Source organism: Myxocyprinus asiaticus, chromosome 20, assembly GCF_019703515.2.
Source record: "Myxocyprinus asiaticus isolate MX2 ecotype Aquarium Trade chromosome 20, UBuf_Myxa_2, whole genome shotgun sequence".
In the NCBI taxonomy this organism is placed as follows: domain Eukaryota; kingdom Metazoa; phylum Chordata; class Actinopteri; order Cypriniformes; family Catostomidae; genus Myxocyprinus; species Myxocyprinus asiaticus.
The window spans coordinates 24,185,431-24,203,113 of record NC_059363.1 but is presented as its reverse complement, the minus strand read 5'-3'; the positions used below and the strand labels follow the sequence as shown (position 1 = coordinate 24,203,113).

At 37.3% G+C, this 17,683-nt stretch overlaps 1 protein-coding gene and 1 long non-coding RNA gene across 3 annotated transcripts in view; one reads left to right on the top strand and one right to left on the bottom strand.

Annotated features, from left to right (window-relative positions):
• The window catches only part of LOC127411441 (uncharacterized), a 47,777-nt gene extending 40,010 nt beyond the window's left edge, over positions 1-7,767 (top strand). Inside the window, exon 9 of the long non-coding RNA XR_007892281.1 lies at positions 7,638-7,767. This is a non-coding gene — a long non-coding RNA (uncharacterized LOC127411441). The remainder of the gene's footprint in view (positions 1-7,637) is intronic.
• Positions 1,548-16,348, bottom strand: LOC127411439 (solute carrier family 22 member 13-like). Of its 2 annotated transcripts, XM_051647006.1 has the most exons (11): positions 16,106-16,348; positions 12,439-15,886; positions 11,796-11,896; positions 11,525-11,679; positions 11,194-11,362; positions 10,986-11,088; positions 9,148-9,269; positions 7,633-7,850; positions 7,332-7,440; positions 5,131-5,361; positions 1,548-3,159 (listed from the first exon to the last, which is right to left on the bottom strand). In XM_051647006.1, the coding sequence occupies exons 2-11, from the start codon at positions 12,682-12,684 to the stop codon at positions 3,066-3,068; spliced, it is 1,548 nt and encodes a 515-aa protein (XP_051502966.1). In that variant the 5' UTR covers positions 12,685-15,886; positions 16,106-16,348; the 3' UTR covers positions 1,548-3,065. The 2 variants fall into 2 exon arrangements, with proteins under 2 accessions (XP_051502966.1, XP_051502965.1); XM_051647005.1 differs by having other exon boundaries at positions 12,439-16,348.
• Between the last annotated feature and the right edge of the window lie 1,335 nt (positions 16,349-17,683).

The window sequence follows — 17,683 nt, the reverse complement described above, 5'->3', positions numbered from 1 at the left end:
AGCTGTAACTCTCTTTACCCACAAGGTGTCATACAAGTAAACAGTAGGATCTTGTCCCAGTTAATGCAATTAAAGAGGAAGCTCTTTCCCTACAGTTTGTCTATTGCTTTTGAAAATTATTGCCAACATCTCTGAAAGTTCTCTTTAAAAATTCAAATACAGTTTACAGTTGAAGTCAGAAGTTTACATACTCTTAGGTTGAAGTCATTCAAACTCATTTTTTTAACCACTCCACAGATTTCATATTAGCAAACTGTAGTTTTGGCAAGTCATTTAGGACATCTACTTTGTGCATGACATGAGTCATTTTTCCAACAACTGTTTACAGACAGATTGTTTCACTTTTAATTGACTATATCTCAATTCCAGTGGGTCAGAAGTTTACATACACTAAGTTAACTGTGCCTTTAAGCAGCTTGGAAAATTCCAGAAAATGATGTCAATATAAGTTGTATATAATATAAGTATATAAGTTGTTTGTTTTTTCCCGCAAGTTGAATCCTGTTCAGTTCCGTAACTGGCAGGATGCAAATTTAATTCACAGCTGGAAAAACATCAACTGAAGACTGATTTTCAATAACACTTCAAAAACATATTATTTAAATCGATTTTTCTTTCCTTTTTTTTTTTTTTTATACAGTAGGCCAAAATAGATGAGTGAAGTTAATTGGTAAACTCAAACAGCTAACATACACCGTTAAAGATTTTCTCATAAAAAAACAGTAAAGAATTGGCAGCAGGGTTGCCAGCATGTTACTGTAAAATTAACGGTGTCTTGCTGTTGCTGAAATTAACAGCTAGATCCTGTTTTTACAGCTACATTATACAACTGTAATTTAGCAGCATATAGCCGTCAAATTACATACTATCTACTGTTGTTGAAATTAACAGCTATTTTACCAGCATGCACTGCGGCATGAAGAAATTACTTCAATTATTTATTATTTTTTATGTTGTTTTTGTTGTCGTCTAAGTTACTTGTATTTTACTGTTCAGCTTTTACTTTTCTACGTAAAAGTATGTTTGTTAAATGTCACCATTGTTGCGTTTTGTATGCCGAGAGTTGATTTCTGTGTGTGTCTTGATAATAACTCCAGTTATGCTGTAAGTTCATCAGAAATATCAAACATTCATTTTGATAATATTATTTTGCTGAAATATCATTTATTGTTTTTGCTTTTATGTGTAATGCATCACTAATGCCTCATATAGTGCCATTTGCAAGGTAGGATCAGATATTCAGTCTGGACCTTAGGTTTTGTCTTCCAAGTAGCACAGTGCAACAACTTGTGTTTTACTTAAACATAAATTTACTGGCTGGAAGAACATAATATAATAATAAAGAAGGTCCAAGGTGCCAGCTCAAGAGAACACTATTCGCCATAATGGTGACTGCAAACAAAATACAACTATTGATAACAAAACAACACTAATTAAACTAAGACTTCTATTAAGTCTGAATAAAAACTTTTGTGTGTTTTGTTTTTTGTTTTGTTTTGTTTGTTTTTTTTGTTTTTTTTTTTTACAATTTTTGTAGCCCCAATGCATTGTCAAAGCATACATACTTATTCAAGCGCAAAGGCGTATGGGTATTTCACCATTATAACCCACAATGCAGTGCTATACTGTTATTTTACTGTGTACAGGTTGTTGTTTTTTGTTGTTGTTTTTTTCATAATAAAATACACTGTTCAATCCTGGCAAAATTGTACATTTAATATGTTTCAAAGGTTTATTTATTTTTTTTCATTTTATTTATTTTGACTTCTCATTAGACAGAGAAGTGAAGGCTGATGTGAGATGATAAAGAACAGAGGTGTTGGTCAGAAACATCATGAACACTAACCATGTGCCACAAACTAATGAAATATATCTTAGATAACTGCAGCTCCCATGTTAGTCACACATTTGTAATCCCTTTATTTACCCTCTTTACTCTTTCACCATTCTTTTTATAGCAGAATACATATTTAGATTTAATTAGAGTGATTTGTCTGCTGTTCTGTTTACCCGAAAAGAGAAGCAGCCCTAATAAAACATTCTATCCCCTCAGCATTCAGAGGTGGCTTCACTTTGTTCACTCTGGAGCTAGTTTACATACTGTACGCAAAGCCTCACCTTTTTCTCACTAATCTCAAAATTTCTGGTTCAGCTGCCCAAAACATATGGGCCTTTCATAGAGTTTTAATTTTATTTTTTATTTTATTTATTGAGAATGAGTGTTGAAAGACACTGTCGAGGGCTTTGTTGTCATTAACACCCTAGCTAAATCATCATAATCGAAATCTCATTCCTCTTATTAAAATAACCATTACAGTAACTAACTTAACAGCTGTGTTAGTATATCCATAAGTAAAGGTGCTTACCATCATATAAAACTCTTACAAATATTACGGCATCTTCCATAATATAAATGTCACCATTACATAAAAACCATTACCTTTTTCAAATGTCTGATATTTCTGTGACCGTTAGAGGTATCAGGTTAAAAAAGAATCTCCACACAGACAAACATTGTAATTTTACAGGAGAATAACGGTTGCATAGTATCCATTCGAGCATATCAAAACGATGATTTAACCTGATGTCTATTTCATGGTAAGACTTGCAAAACTTTGCCTCCAAGTTTTTTTGTGAAGGTAAAATTTTGCCTTGGAGAATTCAAGAGCTTAGCAAAAAATGCAAAGAAATCAATACTATAAATTTGTCAGTATAGCTTTAAAAATATAGGTTGTATATTAATAGCTGATAAAGAAATACAAAAAATGTCTACTTCTGCCCCCAGGAGTTTCATAAATTCATCTAAAAGGAAATTTTGCAGCACTGAATGACTCCAGTACATGCATTTTTTGCAGATGTTCCAGTATCATCCTCCAGCAGCAAAATTCATGCGCTACCATATCTTAAGGAACTATTTGTACAGTAAAGTACCCATTAAAAAATACATTTTATTATTTCAAGCACATACCCTCACTTTTACTAGAGTTTTCACAAATAAAACCTCACATCAAAAGAAATATGAAAGAAATTCACATTCTGACCGGACAATAGTTCACGCTTGCTGACTATACTGAAAGGAGACTGCACTCCATTTGATTCTTTATGTCCATCCCGTTGGTAAAAGAAGCTTTCAGCTCTTGTTTATGCTTTAGGGGCCATCTGATGAAACAAAAGCATTACATTGATTTTACAAGTTGCAATGATTAATCTACAACATGTTCATACATGTTAAACCACAAAAAATTTAATTATGCTATAATATATATATATATATATATATATATATATATATATATTATATTGCCAAAAGTATTCGCTCATCTGCCTTTAGACGCATATGAACTTAAGTGACATCCTATTCTTAATCCATAGGGTTTAATATGACGTTGGCCCACCCTTTGCAGCTATAACAGCTTCAACTCTTCTGGGAAGGCTTTCCACAAGGTTTAGGAGTGTGTTTATGGGAATTTTTGATCATTCTTCCTGAAGCGCATTTGTGAGGTCAGACACTGATGTTGGACGAGAAGGCCTGGCTCGCAGTCTTCCCTCTAATTCATCCCAAAGGTGCTCTATCGGGTTGAGGTCAGGACTCTGTACAGGCCAGTCAAGTTCTTGCACACCAAACTCGCTCATCCATGTCTTTATGGACCTTGCTTTGTGCACTGGTGCGCAGTCATGTTGGAACAGGAAGGGGCCATCCCCAAACTGTTCCCACAAAGTTGGGAGCATGGAATTGTCCAAAATCTCTTGGTATGCTGAAGCATTCAGAGTTCCTTTCACTGGAACTAAGGGGCCAAGCCCAGCTCCTGAAAAACAACCCCACACCATAATCCCCCCTCCACCAAACTTCACAGTTGGCACAATGCAGTCAGACAAGTACCGTTCTCCTGGCAACCGCCAAACCCAGACTCGTCCATCAGATTGCCAGATGGAGAAGCGTGATTCGTCACTCCAGAGAACGCGTCTCCACTGCTCTAGAGTCCAGTGGTGGCGTGCTTTACACCACTGCATCCGACGCTTTGTACTTGGTGATGTATGGCTTGGATGCAGCTGCTCGGCCATGGAAACCCATTCCATGAAGCTCTCTACGCACTGTTCTTGAGCTAATCTGAAGGCCACATGAACTTTGGAGGTCTGTAGCGATTGACTCTGCAGAAAGTTGGCGACCTCTGCGCACTATGCGCCTCAGCATCCGCTGACCCCGCTCTGTCATTTTATGTGGCCTACCACTTCGTGGCTGAGTTCCAATCGCTTCCACTTTGTTATAATACCACTGACAGTTGACTGTGGAATATTTAGTAGCGAGGAAATTTCACAACTGGACTTGTTGCACAGGTGGCATCCTATCACAGTACCATGCTGGAATTCACTGAGCTCCTGAGAGCGGCCCATTCTTCCACAAATGTTTGTAGAAGCAGTCTGCATGCCTAGGTGCTTCATTTTATACACCATTGGCCATGGAAGTGATTGGAACACCTGAATTCAATTATTTGGATGGGTGAGTGAATACTTTTGGCAATATAGTGTATATTGGGATCAAAGGTCTCAGCAGTTCAATAAATGCCATATAGTAGCAGTGACATGATATGGTTCATGAAACAGCAACCCTACTTTTGGTTATATTTGGGTATAGGTCTTAGTATGACATTTACTGATGAGCTTTCCTGATGCAGTGCCACATTCTAGTTTACAGCAGAAGCTCTAAGTCTGACATACTGTCCCATTGACCTTTTAGGAATTAAAAATATTTCACAGTACATAACTATGTTAGTTTCGCCTGATCAGTAACGGCCCCGTAGTCGGAAGTATTTCATGTCAAGGCTATCAGAATCAGCAGAACTCCAGGTCTACAGTAAATCAACAAGCCTTTATTTTTATTTTTGGCACCTGCAAACAAATGATCCCTTTTCTGAGAACTAACTTCACTTTTCTTAGCCATTTTTGCAATTACGTTTAAGGTCATTTTAGTGCAATGAAATTCATACAATTTAAGTGTGTCTTAAGTGTCCGAATACTTTTTTGGAGACGCTATACAGTATAGGCATTGTCCATTTCGGACATCGATTAAGATAACATTATTATTTTCATACAATACCTAAATGTTAATGACTAACATGTACAGTATCTCACCGTGCACAGCATGAGAGCTTGAGATTGGGCTGTCGCTCACAGTCCTGCACTGTGTCTGGTAAAGGGATGCCACTGGTCTCTGGGAGGAGCAGGCACAGAGCTGCACCAACGACTGGCCCACTGCTGTAACAGACCATAGCTGGCAGAGGAATCCCACCCTTAGGGACCACAACCGCATTTATAATACAGGCCACTCGGTAACAAAGGCTAACCAGGCTGATGCACTTCTGCCTGCATTGGGGGAAATGGTGAGAAAGGGACATCCATTCAATGTGCATGTAGAACTTTTATTTCAAGATCAATTGAGTTCTTAGTGGAAAAGAAATTATATAGAGCAAATTTGCCCTATTTTATTTTGTATTGCTATTTACCAGATGCTTTCTTATTGAATTGAAGTGCATTTATTTCAGGGACAGAATTCCCCCAAAAGCGTAAACACAGCGGCTCTGTGGTGCTATCAAAACACTGCTCTGTTTGAGCATCCCGACCATCCCAACATAGCAACTTTGGCTCACCCAATGGTGTGAGTTTGAAAGACAAAAGGAAGGCTGTAGTGTTTAGGAAACAATTTTAAACAGTCATTATTTTTGCAGTTCCATTCGTGAACACTATATTGGCAGTTAAAGTCATTAACCCTCTGTTTTATTATCTCAGTCAATCATTGATTACTTGCAGCAGCTCTCTGCAGGCTAAATATCTTTTTTTTAAAAGTTGTGCAACTTCTCATCTGAACACTTCAGTGTTAGTGTGAGAAACGTGTTTATCTCTTATTGCCTAGGGCCTTACTGCAGTTTGATTACATATCCACTTCTGCCACTATCGCATTACACACAATATTATGTAACTGGGGAGAACTTTTTCCTCACACTGTGGATCAACGAACAGTGCAGGAAATATCACAAATGGTACACTGGAATCAAGATTTTGACCTCTGGCATGTGGCATAAAGAATACTTTCATTGATTAGTGCATGCATACTTATACACTTTATGTAAATATACCGGTACACACTTTTTTTTTTTTTTTTTTAAAGAGAGATGAGTGCTGTGATATGTGTATTTAGATACTTATTGAAATGTTAAAGGATTAGTTCACCCAAAAATGAAAATTTGCTGATAATTTACTCACCCTCAGGCCATCCAAGATGTATCTGAGTTTCTTTCTTCATCAAAACAGAATTTAAGACTTTTAGGATTTCATTTCAGGCCTTCTCCTCCAAACAATGCAAGTGAATGTCCTCCATTATTTGACGGTCCAAAATACATATTTGGGGTGCATCAAAATAATCCACACGACTCCAGTCGACAAATAAAGTTCTTTTGAATGCAAACGATTGATTATTTTGAGAAACAAAACAATACTTATATACTTTTTAACTACAAATGCTTGCTTCAGTACATCTCTGTGACGTGCGCTCATGAGAGGGATGACATAAGCTTGTTGGTAAGGTCACGCGTCACGTGGAGGAGGAGTCAGGAAGTGCGTCATTGTTTACAATGATATAATCTTGCACAGACCACAGACCAAGCGCCGTTCACAAACCAAAACAGTCCAAAACAATTTCAAAACTACATCATATAAAATAAAAAATTAATTTCCAAATAATTATAATTTTAAAAAAACAATGTAGACAATGATGCGCTTCCTGCCTCCTCCTCCACGTGACGCGTGACCTTACCAATGAGCTTACGTCATCCCTCTCATGAGCGCACAACACAGAGATGTACAGAAGTGAACATTTGTAGTTAAAAAGTATACAAGTATTGTTTTGTTTCTAAAAATAATCAATCGTTTGCGTTCAGAAGAACTTTATTTGTCAACTGGAGTCATGTGGATTATTTTGAAGCACCCTAAATATGCATTGTGGACCATCAAAAAATGGAGTACATTCACTTGCATTGTTTAGAGGAGGAGGCCTGAAATGAAATCCTAAAAGTCTTAAATTCTGTTTTGATGAAGATAGAAACTCATCTTGGATACATCTTGGTTGGCCTGAGGGTGAGTAAATTATCAGCAAATTTTCATTTTAGGGTGAACTATTCCTTTAAGTATTAAGAGGCTCCAAATGGAGTTATATCCACAAACAAACTAAAATGCTTTCTTGCAAAGCCAGTATGTACATTTTAGAACAGAGAACCACGAACATGGGGGATTTTGAACTTGGAGACCAATTATCTAAGAACTGTTTTATCACTGTGTACCTTATTACAGTTGGGAACAGCTCAATTCCGTAGAGTAGAGAGACACAGGTGGTAGACTGCATACACAGCTTGCCCATCATTGCCAGCATCATTACAAGGACAGGCATGTCTGGTCAGAAGGAGATGATAGCAAACAATTTAAATATTTGCAGTTGTTTGTAAGGATATCTGTTATATTATAATTTTCTTAGTTATCGTAAACCTATGGCATCTATACTGATCAAAATCATAATTTATGACATTTGATTAACATTTACAGACTCTTGCTCGTGTATCGTATTTCAGTGACTGTGTCTCTCACCACAGAACTTGGAGACAAGGAGGGAGAGTATACAGGAAATGCCACTGAGGAACAGAGAGCCCATGCTGAAAGGCCTACGGCCCCATCGCTTCAAAAGAAATGGAAGCAGCAAAGAGGGAGACTCAGATAATCCAGAGAAAAACTGTGCCAAATAGATATTCACTCCGAAACTTCCCACGCTGAAGCAGATCCCATAATACGTAAGAGCAGAAGCAAAACTGAGAGAAAGGAGCATTAAAATAACATTAGAATAATTTAAAAGACATACAGGTTAAAATAGTATAAGCAGCAGCTACTGCACAAGAACAGAAGGATTGTGTGGAGAAAGACGCCTGTAATAATCTATGATATACACTCACCAGAAAAGCATTTCTGAACATACAACGCGTCGAACATTGAGGCAGATGGGCTACAGCAGCAGAAGACCCCTCCGGGTTACACTACTGTCAGCTTAGAACAGGAAACTGAGGCTGCAGTGGGCACAGGCTCACTAAAACTGGAAAGTAGACAATTGGAAAAACATCGCCTGGTCTGACAAATCTGGATTTCTGCTGAGGTACACAAATGGTAGGCCCACTGCAGCCTCAGTTTTCTGTTCTTGGCTTACAGAAGTGGAACCCAACGTGGTCTTCTGCTGTTGTAGCTCATCCGCCTCAAGGTTCGACATGTTGTGCATTCTGAGATGCTATTCTGCTCACTACAATTGTACAGAGGGGTTATCTGAGTTACCATAGCCTTTCTGTTAGCTTGAACCAGTCTGGCAATTCTCCGTTGACCTCTGTCAACAACAAGGCATTTTTGTCCAAAGAACTGCTGCTCATTGGTTGTTTTTTGTTTTTTGCACCATTCTCTATACACTCTAGAGACTGTTGCATGTGAAAATCCCAGGAGATCAGCAGTTACAGAAATACAAACCAGCCTGCCTGGCACCAACAATCATGCCACGGTCTAAATCACTAAGATCACATTTTTACCCCATTCTGATGGTTGATGTGAACGTTAACCGTATATTCATTATTTTATATATTACACTGCTGCCACACGATTGGCTGATTAGATAATCGCATGAATAAGTAGATGTACAGGTGTACCTAATAAAGTGGCCAGTGAGTGTAGATCTATAATATATCTATAAAACCTATTTGCAAAAGCTGCAGAGAAAGAAGTTTATAGTCTTCAACTCGAGGCCCCTCAGTGCAAGTTACATCACACAGGCAAGCTACGGTATCTACTGAAAGACTGAGCTTTGAATAACAACTCGTGTAAGACATTCCTCAGGGTGGAAGGTCATTTCCCTCTCTGGCACATATTTAAAATTCCTCCAAATCTATGCATACACATGTTAAACAGAAAATACATGTGTTCATCTGAAAATACAGCACAAATAGTCTTAATATATAATATCTTAAGAAGTTCACTTAAGTAAAAAAAAAATTATATTGAAACATATAAAGGAAATACTGCTGCAAAAAGGAATTATGCAGAAATTACGATACCACAAATAAACATTCCTACCCAATGTAACTCATGATAAACAAGCGCAGCAGTATGGTAGGTGAGGTAAAGTTGGCAAAATTGGACTCTGCTCCAGTGTAGACCTCTGATTTAGGATTCCCACTGTCCACTGAGTCCAAAAGCTGTCAATAACAATTAAGGGGTAATTCTTATGTTATAATTAATGTACAGTGGTGGCCAAAAATATTAGCACCCTTGGTAAATTTGTGGAAAAAAAAGAATCTGCATTGTTTATCCTTTTGATCTTTAATTAAAAAAAATCACAAAAATATTACCTTTAATTGAAGTAAAAGAATTGAAACAGGGGAAATATCTCATTAAATAAATATTTTTCTCCAAAATGCATTGGCCATAATTATTGGCGCCCTTTTATTCAATACTTTTTGCAACCTCCCTTTGCCAAGATAACAGTTCTGAGTCTTGTCTTATAATGCCTAATGAGGTTGGAGAACACCTGGCAAGGGATCTGAGACCATTCGTCCATACAGAATCTCTACAGATCCTTCAAATTCAGAGGTCCATGTTGGTGGACTCTCCTCTTCAGTTCACCTCACAAATTTTCTATGGGGTTCAGGTCAGGAGACTGGGACGGCCATGGCAGAACCTTGATTTTTGTGGTTAGTGCACCATTTTTGTGTTGATTTTGATGTTTGTTTTGGATCATTGTCCTGCTGGAAGATCCAACCAGGACCCATTGTAAGCTTTCTGGCAGAGGCAGGTTTTGATTTTTTATCCGTTGGTATTTGATAGAGTCCGTGATGCCATGTATCTGAACAAGATGTCCAGGACCTCTGGCTGAAAAACAGCCCAACAACATTAAATATCCAGCACCACATTTAACCGTGGGCATTGGGTACTTCTTCATCTCTGTGTGCGCCAAACCCATCTCAGGTGCTTGCTGGCAGAAAGCTCTTTCTTTGTTTCATCTGAACATAGAACCCGGTCGCATTTGAAGTTCCAGTAGTGTCTGGCAAACTGATGACGCTTGAGTTTGTTGTTGGATGAGAGCAGAGGCTTTTTTTCTTGAAACCCTCACAAACAACTTGTTGTGATGTCTGCTATTTTTTTTTTTTTTTTTTTAGACTTTCTGACCACAAGACCCAACTAATTTCTGCAATTCTCCAGCTGTGATCCTTGGAGATTCTTTGGCCACCTGAACCCTCCTCCTCACTGTGCTTGGAGACAATATAGACACACTTCCTTTTCCAGGCCAATTCTTAAGCTCTCCAGTTGACTGGAACATGTAAATTATTGCCCAGATGGTGGAAATGGGCATTTTCAATGCTTTTGCTATTTTCTTATAGCCATTCCATTTTGTGAAGCTCAACAACCTTTTGCCACACATCAGAACTATATTTTTTAGTCTAACCCACTGTGATTGATGATTAAGGGAATTTGGCCTGTGTTACCTCATATTTATACCACTGCGAAACAAGAAGTCATGGCTGAACAATCTCATGTTCCTAGTCACCCAGGTGCCCTAAAAAATTTAAAATATGATTGAGAATATACTTCAGATATATTTTACTCATAAGAATTTCTAGGGGTGCCAATAATTGTGGCCAACGTGTTTTGGAGAAAAATATTTATTTAATAATAGAGAATTTTTTAGAGATATTGCCCCTTTTTCAATTGTTTCACTTCAATTAAAGGTTAGATTTTTGTGAGTTTTTTTAATGAAAGATCAAAAGGATAAACAATGCAGTTTTTTTTTCTCCACATCCTACTTTGCTCATATTTATCAAGGGTGCCAATATTTTTGGCCACCACTGTACATTTATGTTAGCACACTTTCCACAAACATTTTATAAATTCTAGAGTCTGACTTTGTGCCTTACTTGATCCAGGTAGTGCTTGTCCTCAGGACTTCGGTTTTCATATCCCTCTAGAGTTTTCATTCTCTTATTTAGCAGCAGCCATCTAGGAGATTCTGGAAGAAAGCTAATAATTGCACAAACACACAAAAAAGTCACTTTTTTCAATTATGTATTTTATATGTTATAACAGGCTTTATGATGTATTGAAATTTGTGTTAGTTCTACTAACAAATAAAGAGGTAGAACGAGAATCTGTGGGATGCCAAGCGCCAGATGAAACTGCATCCAGCCGTTGGTCAAATAAGCCACACCGGCCAGTCCCATCATTCCCAGACTGAAGATGAAAGAGAACAGGGTGGGTGGCCAGATCCGGTACTTTGGCAGGCTCCATTCAACCCCTGGGTAACCAGAAAACCATATAAGTAAGGCCTAATAAATATAAATATATAATCTTGATTTTTACATAAATTATTAACTATGAGAAAACCGTAATGCTGCCTCTAAAGGGTTTATTGGTTGTCCTGCCAATAAAAAGGGGTTAAACATGTTGATAATTGTACCTAAGCTGTAGGTGCAGATGTGAATGGCACAACAGGCTACACCACTGATGCAGCGGGCAGTCAGGTACACCGACACATATGGCAGAAATGCCACTATCAGAGTGGTGACTGCGTGGACCACTGAGCAGCATATGAGGAGGAATCTCTTTCCATACCTAAATGGAAGGATGTAATGCATTTTTTTTTTTTTAGTGATTAGGCCTACTTTAACTCCTATGTTTTGGTAGTAAGGAGCCTGGCACCTAAAAGGTCGAAAGGAGAAAATACTAACTTGTCAGAGAGAGCACCACCGAATAAAGAACCCATAAGTAACCCAGTCATGTACGTTGCTTGCCCATGTGTAAACTGGTTTTCTTCTTGACACGTGGGACCCTGTAGCAAAACAGAGAGAGTGTAAGGGGCGGTTCACACCCAACTTGTTCTTACGCTGAAAAACGTAGACGCAGCGCAACGAATAAAACCGTACGCAGGTGTCTCGAGACGCGTATTTAAAGATTCAAGAGCTTTTAACTTGTCACGTCGTCTTAAAATCGAGACGCTGAAAAAAGTGAGATGCGGCGCAGACGTCGGTCTAATAACCACAATGTTTTGTGAGGTAGCCTGAGTGCTTCATGTGGTAACATTTAAAGTAGCTGGTTTTATTCCATTCAAAAATGTTATTTCATCAGACTCAATTTACCTGACAAAACACGACAACAAAGGCATTTTTAATGGGTTAGATGATGAGCAATTTGAAATTGCACTTTACAGTGCATGTTTACATTAAAAAAAAAAAATGATTTTTTTTTTTTTTTTTAAACAGCGCAGATGGACGCACAAACTAGTTTGGTGTGAACGGACCCTAACTCGTGGAAAACACGTGCTGCGCTTTAAATAGTAGTGTGCATGCAAAACACTAGCGACTCAATACTCACACTGTCGAGATCGCTGTGATTGTTCGTCCACTTTGTTGTGAATGTGATGCTGGAAAGGTTAGTGTCCGATACGCGTGTGTGGTTTAAAAACTCGCTCTCTACATCCTCGCCACAAGACTTCACGTGTAGCGTGAACACGTCCACGAAAAATGTGAAGGCTGTGAAAAAGATAGGTAAACTAAGGATCAAATAAACTTGCTTTTGTAGTGGACCGACAAACAAACAACAAGCGCCTTCCGTCTTCATTTCACCGGCCTCTCCAACGGCAAAACTCTTGCCTTTAGTCCGTAGAAAAGAAGAGCTGTATCCCTAAGTACAATTTACGGTATAAGGACGAATGTCAGCATCTGTTACGTGGAAATGTCCCTCGACAGAGACTTCTGAAGACGTCTGCTCTCCAGCCTATGTCTTTCTGATTATGTAAATATCATTGTTGTTGGTTTGGACTTTCCCTTTGGATACGAATCCTTCACCAATCGCGAGCCGGAGATGTTAAAGTGTTATTACACAAGTAACTACTGAGTCAAATAAATGAACAACATTTCTTTCTATGCAACTATATTGTAAAATTGCTTGTAAAATCATTTTGGTTAAACTATTACTTTTTTTAAATGTATTTATATGTGTATACTTATGGGGGAAGATGTCCCCATGCAGTGTGCATTTACAGCTAACCTAAATTGTAACATATGGATATAAGTTTAGCATATACAGGATCATGATGCATCATCCAACATATTATTGAGGGAAATAAATGGAAACATTTGCTAATTTAGTTTTTATAGCACAGAATCATGGAAAGGGGCCATCTTGCCCCACTACTGGGGCAAACTTATCACAGCTGTCATCTGATTTTCGGATAAAATACATCTGATATCATTTTTAATTATTTATTTTTGAAAAGTGTGTCATTAATATAAAATACTTAGAATATTTTATTATGTAAATTGATGCATTTTGACAGTTTAGTTTAATTTAGAATAATTGAATAATGCTTCCCAATCAAAGAGATACCTGAATTACATTTTACCATTCTATGAATTTTGTTTAATATATACAGTACTGTGCAAAAGTTTTAGTCACTTGTGAAAAATGTTGCATAGTGTGGATGTCTTTAAAAATAATGACATGGTTTTCTTTTATCACTAAATGTCATACAAAGTCCAGTAAACATAAAAGCTAAATCAATATTTGGTGTGACCACCTTTGCCTTTAAAACTGCACCAATTCTCCTAGGTACACCTGGGCACAGTTTTTCTTGGTTGTTGGCAGATAGGATGTTCCAAGCTTCTTGGAGAATTTGCCACATTTCTTTTATCTATTTAGGCTGTCTCAATTGCTTCTGTCTCTTTATGTAATCTCAGACTGATACAATGTTTGTGCTGTTGCAGGGCTCCCTGTTCTTCTATTCTAATCTTTTCTATTTGCAAAAGTATATATTTCCTATTGACACACTAAAGCTGAAGACATAAATAACCATCTTAAGACAAATACTTTCATGAAACATCTTATGTGCCTAAGACCTTTGCACAGTACTGTATATTTTTAATTGAAGGGATGTCATAATAGCAATAAACTATGAATTATTCCACTCAATTGACCTAGACGTCATGATGAATAGTAAAGATGTTTGAAATGTACATCTAATTAATGGAATTATTAAATAATAACTTGAATGTTATTAACATGAATGATTAAAAAAAATCATAAAATTAAATAATAAATTAACAAGCAACAACATCCCACTGGGGGCCTTCTACCCCAATTCTAAGGGTGGCATCTTAATCCATGGGTCTACCTTTAATTTTTTACTTCAAAATAAAACAATAAAAAAAACCTACTTCTAAATGTGTTACTGTGTCAGCAAAATCCCCATTTATGAATAGACATAAAAACTTCATATCCAACATAAAATAAACTAACAGATCACCAATAACCAATGACAAAAAATTTTATCATTTAACCTCAAAACTGTTCAGATGGAATAAATGTCACAAATGTTGATGTAAGATTAAAAGAATAAGAGCATAACCATTCAATAAATGTGTTGAGATGAAATTTAGTGACATCTATGGTCAAGAGGAAAATTAAAGATGGGGAGGGACATCTTACCCCATCTTCTTCTAATATGTATCAATAAGTTTTACCACACCTGTAGGCCAACTAGGGACAATATAAATTTTCATTGAATTGACTTGCTTAATTAAGTGTAAGGGGGTTAGAACAAAGATTCAATCCTGTCATAATGTGCATAGAATGTTATTTAATTTAGTAAGTCAGTAAGCAAATGTGTTTTTTCCCCCAAGGTATGCTATTGCAAATCAGCATAAGAGCTTTTTTCCCTTGTTAACTATTGGCTGTCCCAAGTGTACCTCAATGTTTATTTTAATGCCATTCATGGAAATGTAATCTGATCAAATATAAATATAGAATCACACGTGGAATGAGAACATCCAGGAATAGACTAGCTACAGGCTCTGTTCATTGACAGAAGAGCTCAAAGCCAATATTATAAGTCTGCAATAAAGCTTATTTCCAAATGCATGCTATAATATATATAATAATACAAATATTGATGCAGATAATTGTGAAGGCATGGAACAAGACCAAAATGAAACATTTCTGTAAAGGGTTTACGAAAATATTTGTCACTGTAAAAAACAACAACAACACACACACACACACACACACACACAAAACATCCAGATGGGGACTGTAAACAGATCTGTGGGGGTGTTTCATTGTTTTAGAGTGTTTAGTGGTAAATGGTGTTTACCATCTTAAAAAGAGGACAAACTGATTTAAGTTTTTACAAACAAAAATACTTTACAAAAAAACAAAAAAAAAACAAGACAATAATCAGTAGCCACATGAGTAATAGACAGCATATAAAAAGTTATAGGAAATGAACATTGTCCGTTCTTTCCTTTTATATCATCACGTTATGGTTTTACTGTCACTTTAATGCTGCGTTCCATTAAACGCAGATTTTCCATCTTCCTAATAGGAAAAGAGCAATGGAACGCCACTAAGCCTTTTTCACAAGAATCGGAAACTACGTCACCGCAGGGTAAAGCTACTTCCGCTACGTTGCTGCGTGAAGCATCTACGTTTCCATTGATCATGGGGGGGGGGGGGTCTTGTCCCATTTGAAATGTATTTACCTATTTTCATAAATTATATACAATGTACATTAACCCCACCATCCCAGTAAAAGATCAACAAACTGCAATAAGGAACTTTGCAATAAACAATGGCTGTGTCTCGTTTGGAAGGCTGCGTCCTCCGGAGGTCGCATTTGTCGGCCGCATACGTTATCGAGGCTGTCTCGTTTCATAAAAGCGAGTAGGACACTTCAAATGCGACCTTCTTTCACGGGAATTCGGAGGATGCATCAGGTGTATCCTTCATGGCCTCAACCAACAATTCGTTGCTTCACCGGAAATGTCTAAAAAAAAATAAAAAATTATGCCAATTTGCCCGTAAATATGATGTTCAAACGCAAGTATGCGTGTTAATTCCCAAGTTGAAGTACATCAGAACATGGGTGCAGAGTATATAATATGTATAATTATATTAATATATAATTAAAATAAAGTATTAGACTAAAACTACACCTGTAAAATCTATTTTCTCTCTACATCATTACAACTCTCCTAAAATGTACCTCATACATTCCCTTCTAAATGTACTTTGTTCCCTTCTCACTCAAAGCGCTCGCGCTTGTTAAAGAGTGGCGTACTGTCATAGCAACCATGATACATTCCGTTTCCGTTCGTCCTACGAAGGCCGTCTCGTTTAAACGAGACTTCTTTAAAAGATACACTCGGTATAATGCAGCCTTCAAAGGACGCGACCTCCGGAGGACGCATCCTTCCAAACGAGACACAGCCAATGTGTCTGAACAATCTCTCACTTAATATGCTGGATTCAGTCACATTATGCCTTCCACAAAGTTGTAAGAATGTGCTTTTGCCATAATCAAGATCCAAATTAGAGCTCTGTAGAGTTGACAACAAGGCAAAATGACAGATTTTAGCAGATCTTGCTCACGTTGCAATGGCCGTTGTTGATACAGGAAGTAAGTTTACCCTGCGAGGAGCATCACCGGAAGCGAGGAACGCGGAAGTGTGAAAAAGGCCTCTTGAAGTCGGAATTAGTGGGTCGTTCATGAACGATTCGGTCATTTTGAACGAATCTTTTATGTGACTCAGAAGAACGAGTAGTCTCAGAGAGTGATTCGTTCATTTTGTGTTGACCGTGCATGTGCATTGCGCAACCTCCGTTCGTTTGTTACGTGAAAACTGCATAGGCGCTGTGCAGGAAACAGAAATGATCTAGAGGTGCCTTTATAAGGAGTAGACAGAAGTGGATGGAACAAGGGGGAAAAACACGAAATATTTTTTTAATTTAGAAAAACTGAATTGTGAAATATCATCTATACGTAAACTCACGATTAATAACAGAGTATGTGAAAACAATAAAGAAATGGCTGAATATGTCACTCAGTTTTATAAAAATCTTTACACTTCTGATCCTTATAATGACATAGAAACAGATTTATTTTTGAGTAGAACTTTTGATACAACAAAGAAAATAGATGAAGAATTTAAATTATTTTGTGACAAAGATATTAAATTGGAAGAGGTTCAAAACTGTATTATGGGATTAAAAGATAATAAGTCTCCAGGGAACGATGGGCTTATTAGTCAATTCTATAAGCTGTTCAATGTTCAGTTATCTCCTTTTTTAGTAGCCATGTTCAAAGAATCTATAGCATACGGGGAATTACCTGCAACTCTTAAACAGGGTCTTATTACAATTATTCCTAAACCTAATAAGGATACATTTTATATTGACAACTGGAGACCAATTACCCTTCTGAATAATGATGCAAGCCACGTGATAAGATGCGCGGGTTGATGGAGGCAACTGGGATTCATCCTCTGCCACCCGGATTGAGGCGAATCACTACGCGACCACGAGGATTTAAAAGCGCACTGGGAATTGGGCAGTCCAAAATTGGGTGAAAAAGGGGAAAATAAATAAATAAATAAAAACTTAAAACATGTGATTTAACAGAATTAAATGGTATTCCCATTAAGCATACAGTTACATATTTAGGAGTTATCATAGATAAAGATGAGAATGAACGCAGTGTGCTTAATTTCAGACCTATAATTAACTAAATTAAAAGGAGATTTAATGTATGGCTTCAAAGAGATTTATCCCTGAATGGAAGGGT

What these genes read in the sequence shown, in the direction of transcription:
- LOC127411439 (XM_051647005.1), bottom strand. Translation starts at nt 12,684, where the DNA reads ATGAAGACGGAAGGCGCTTGTTGTTTGTTTGTCGGTCCACTACAAAAG. An exon ending in CTGTTCCCAACTGTAATAAG is followed by an intron (nt 5,362 to 7,331) that starts GTACACAGTGAT and finishes CCCCCAATGCAG; the next exon opens with GCAGAAGTGCATCAGCCTGG. An exon ending in AAGCTCTCATGCTGTGCACG is followed by an intron (nt 3,160 to 5,130) that starts GTGAGATACTGT and finishes TTGTTTCATCAG; the next exon opens with ATGGCCCCTAAAGCATAAAC.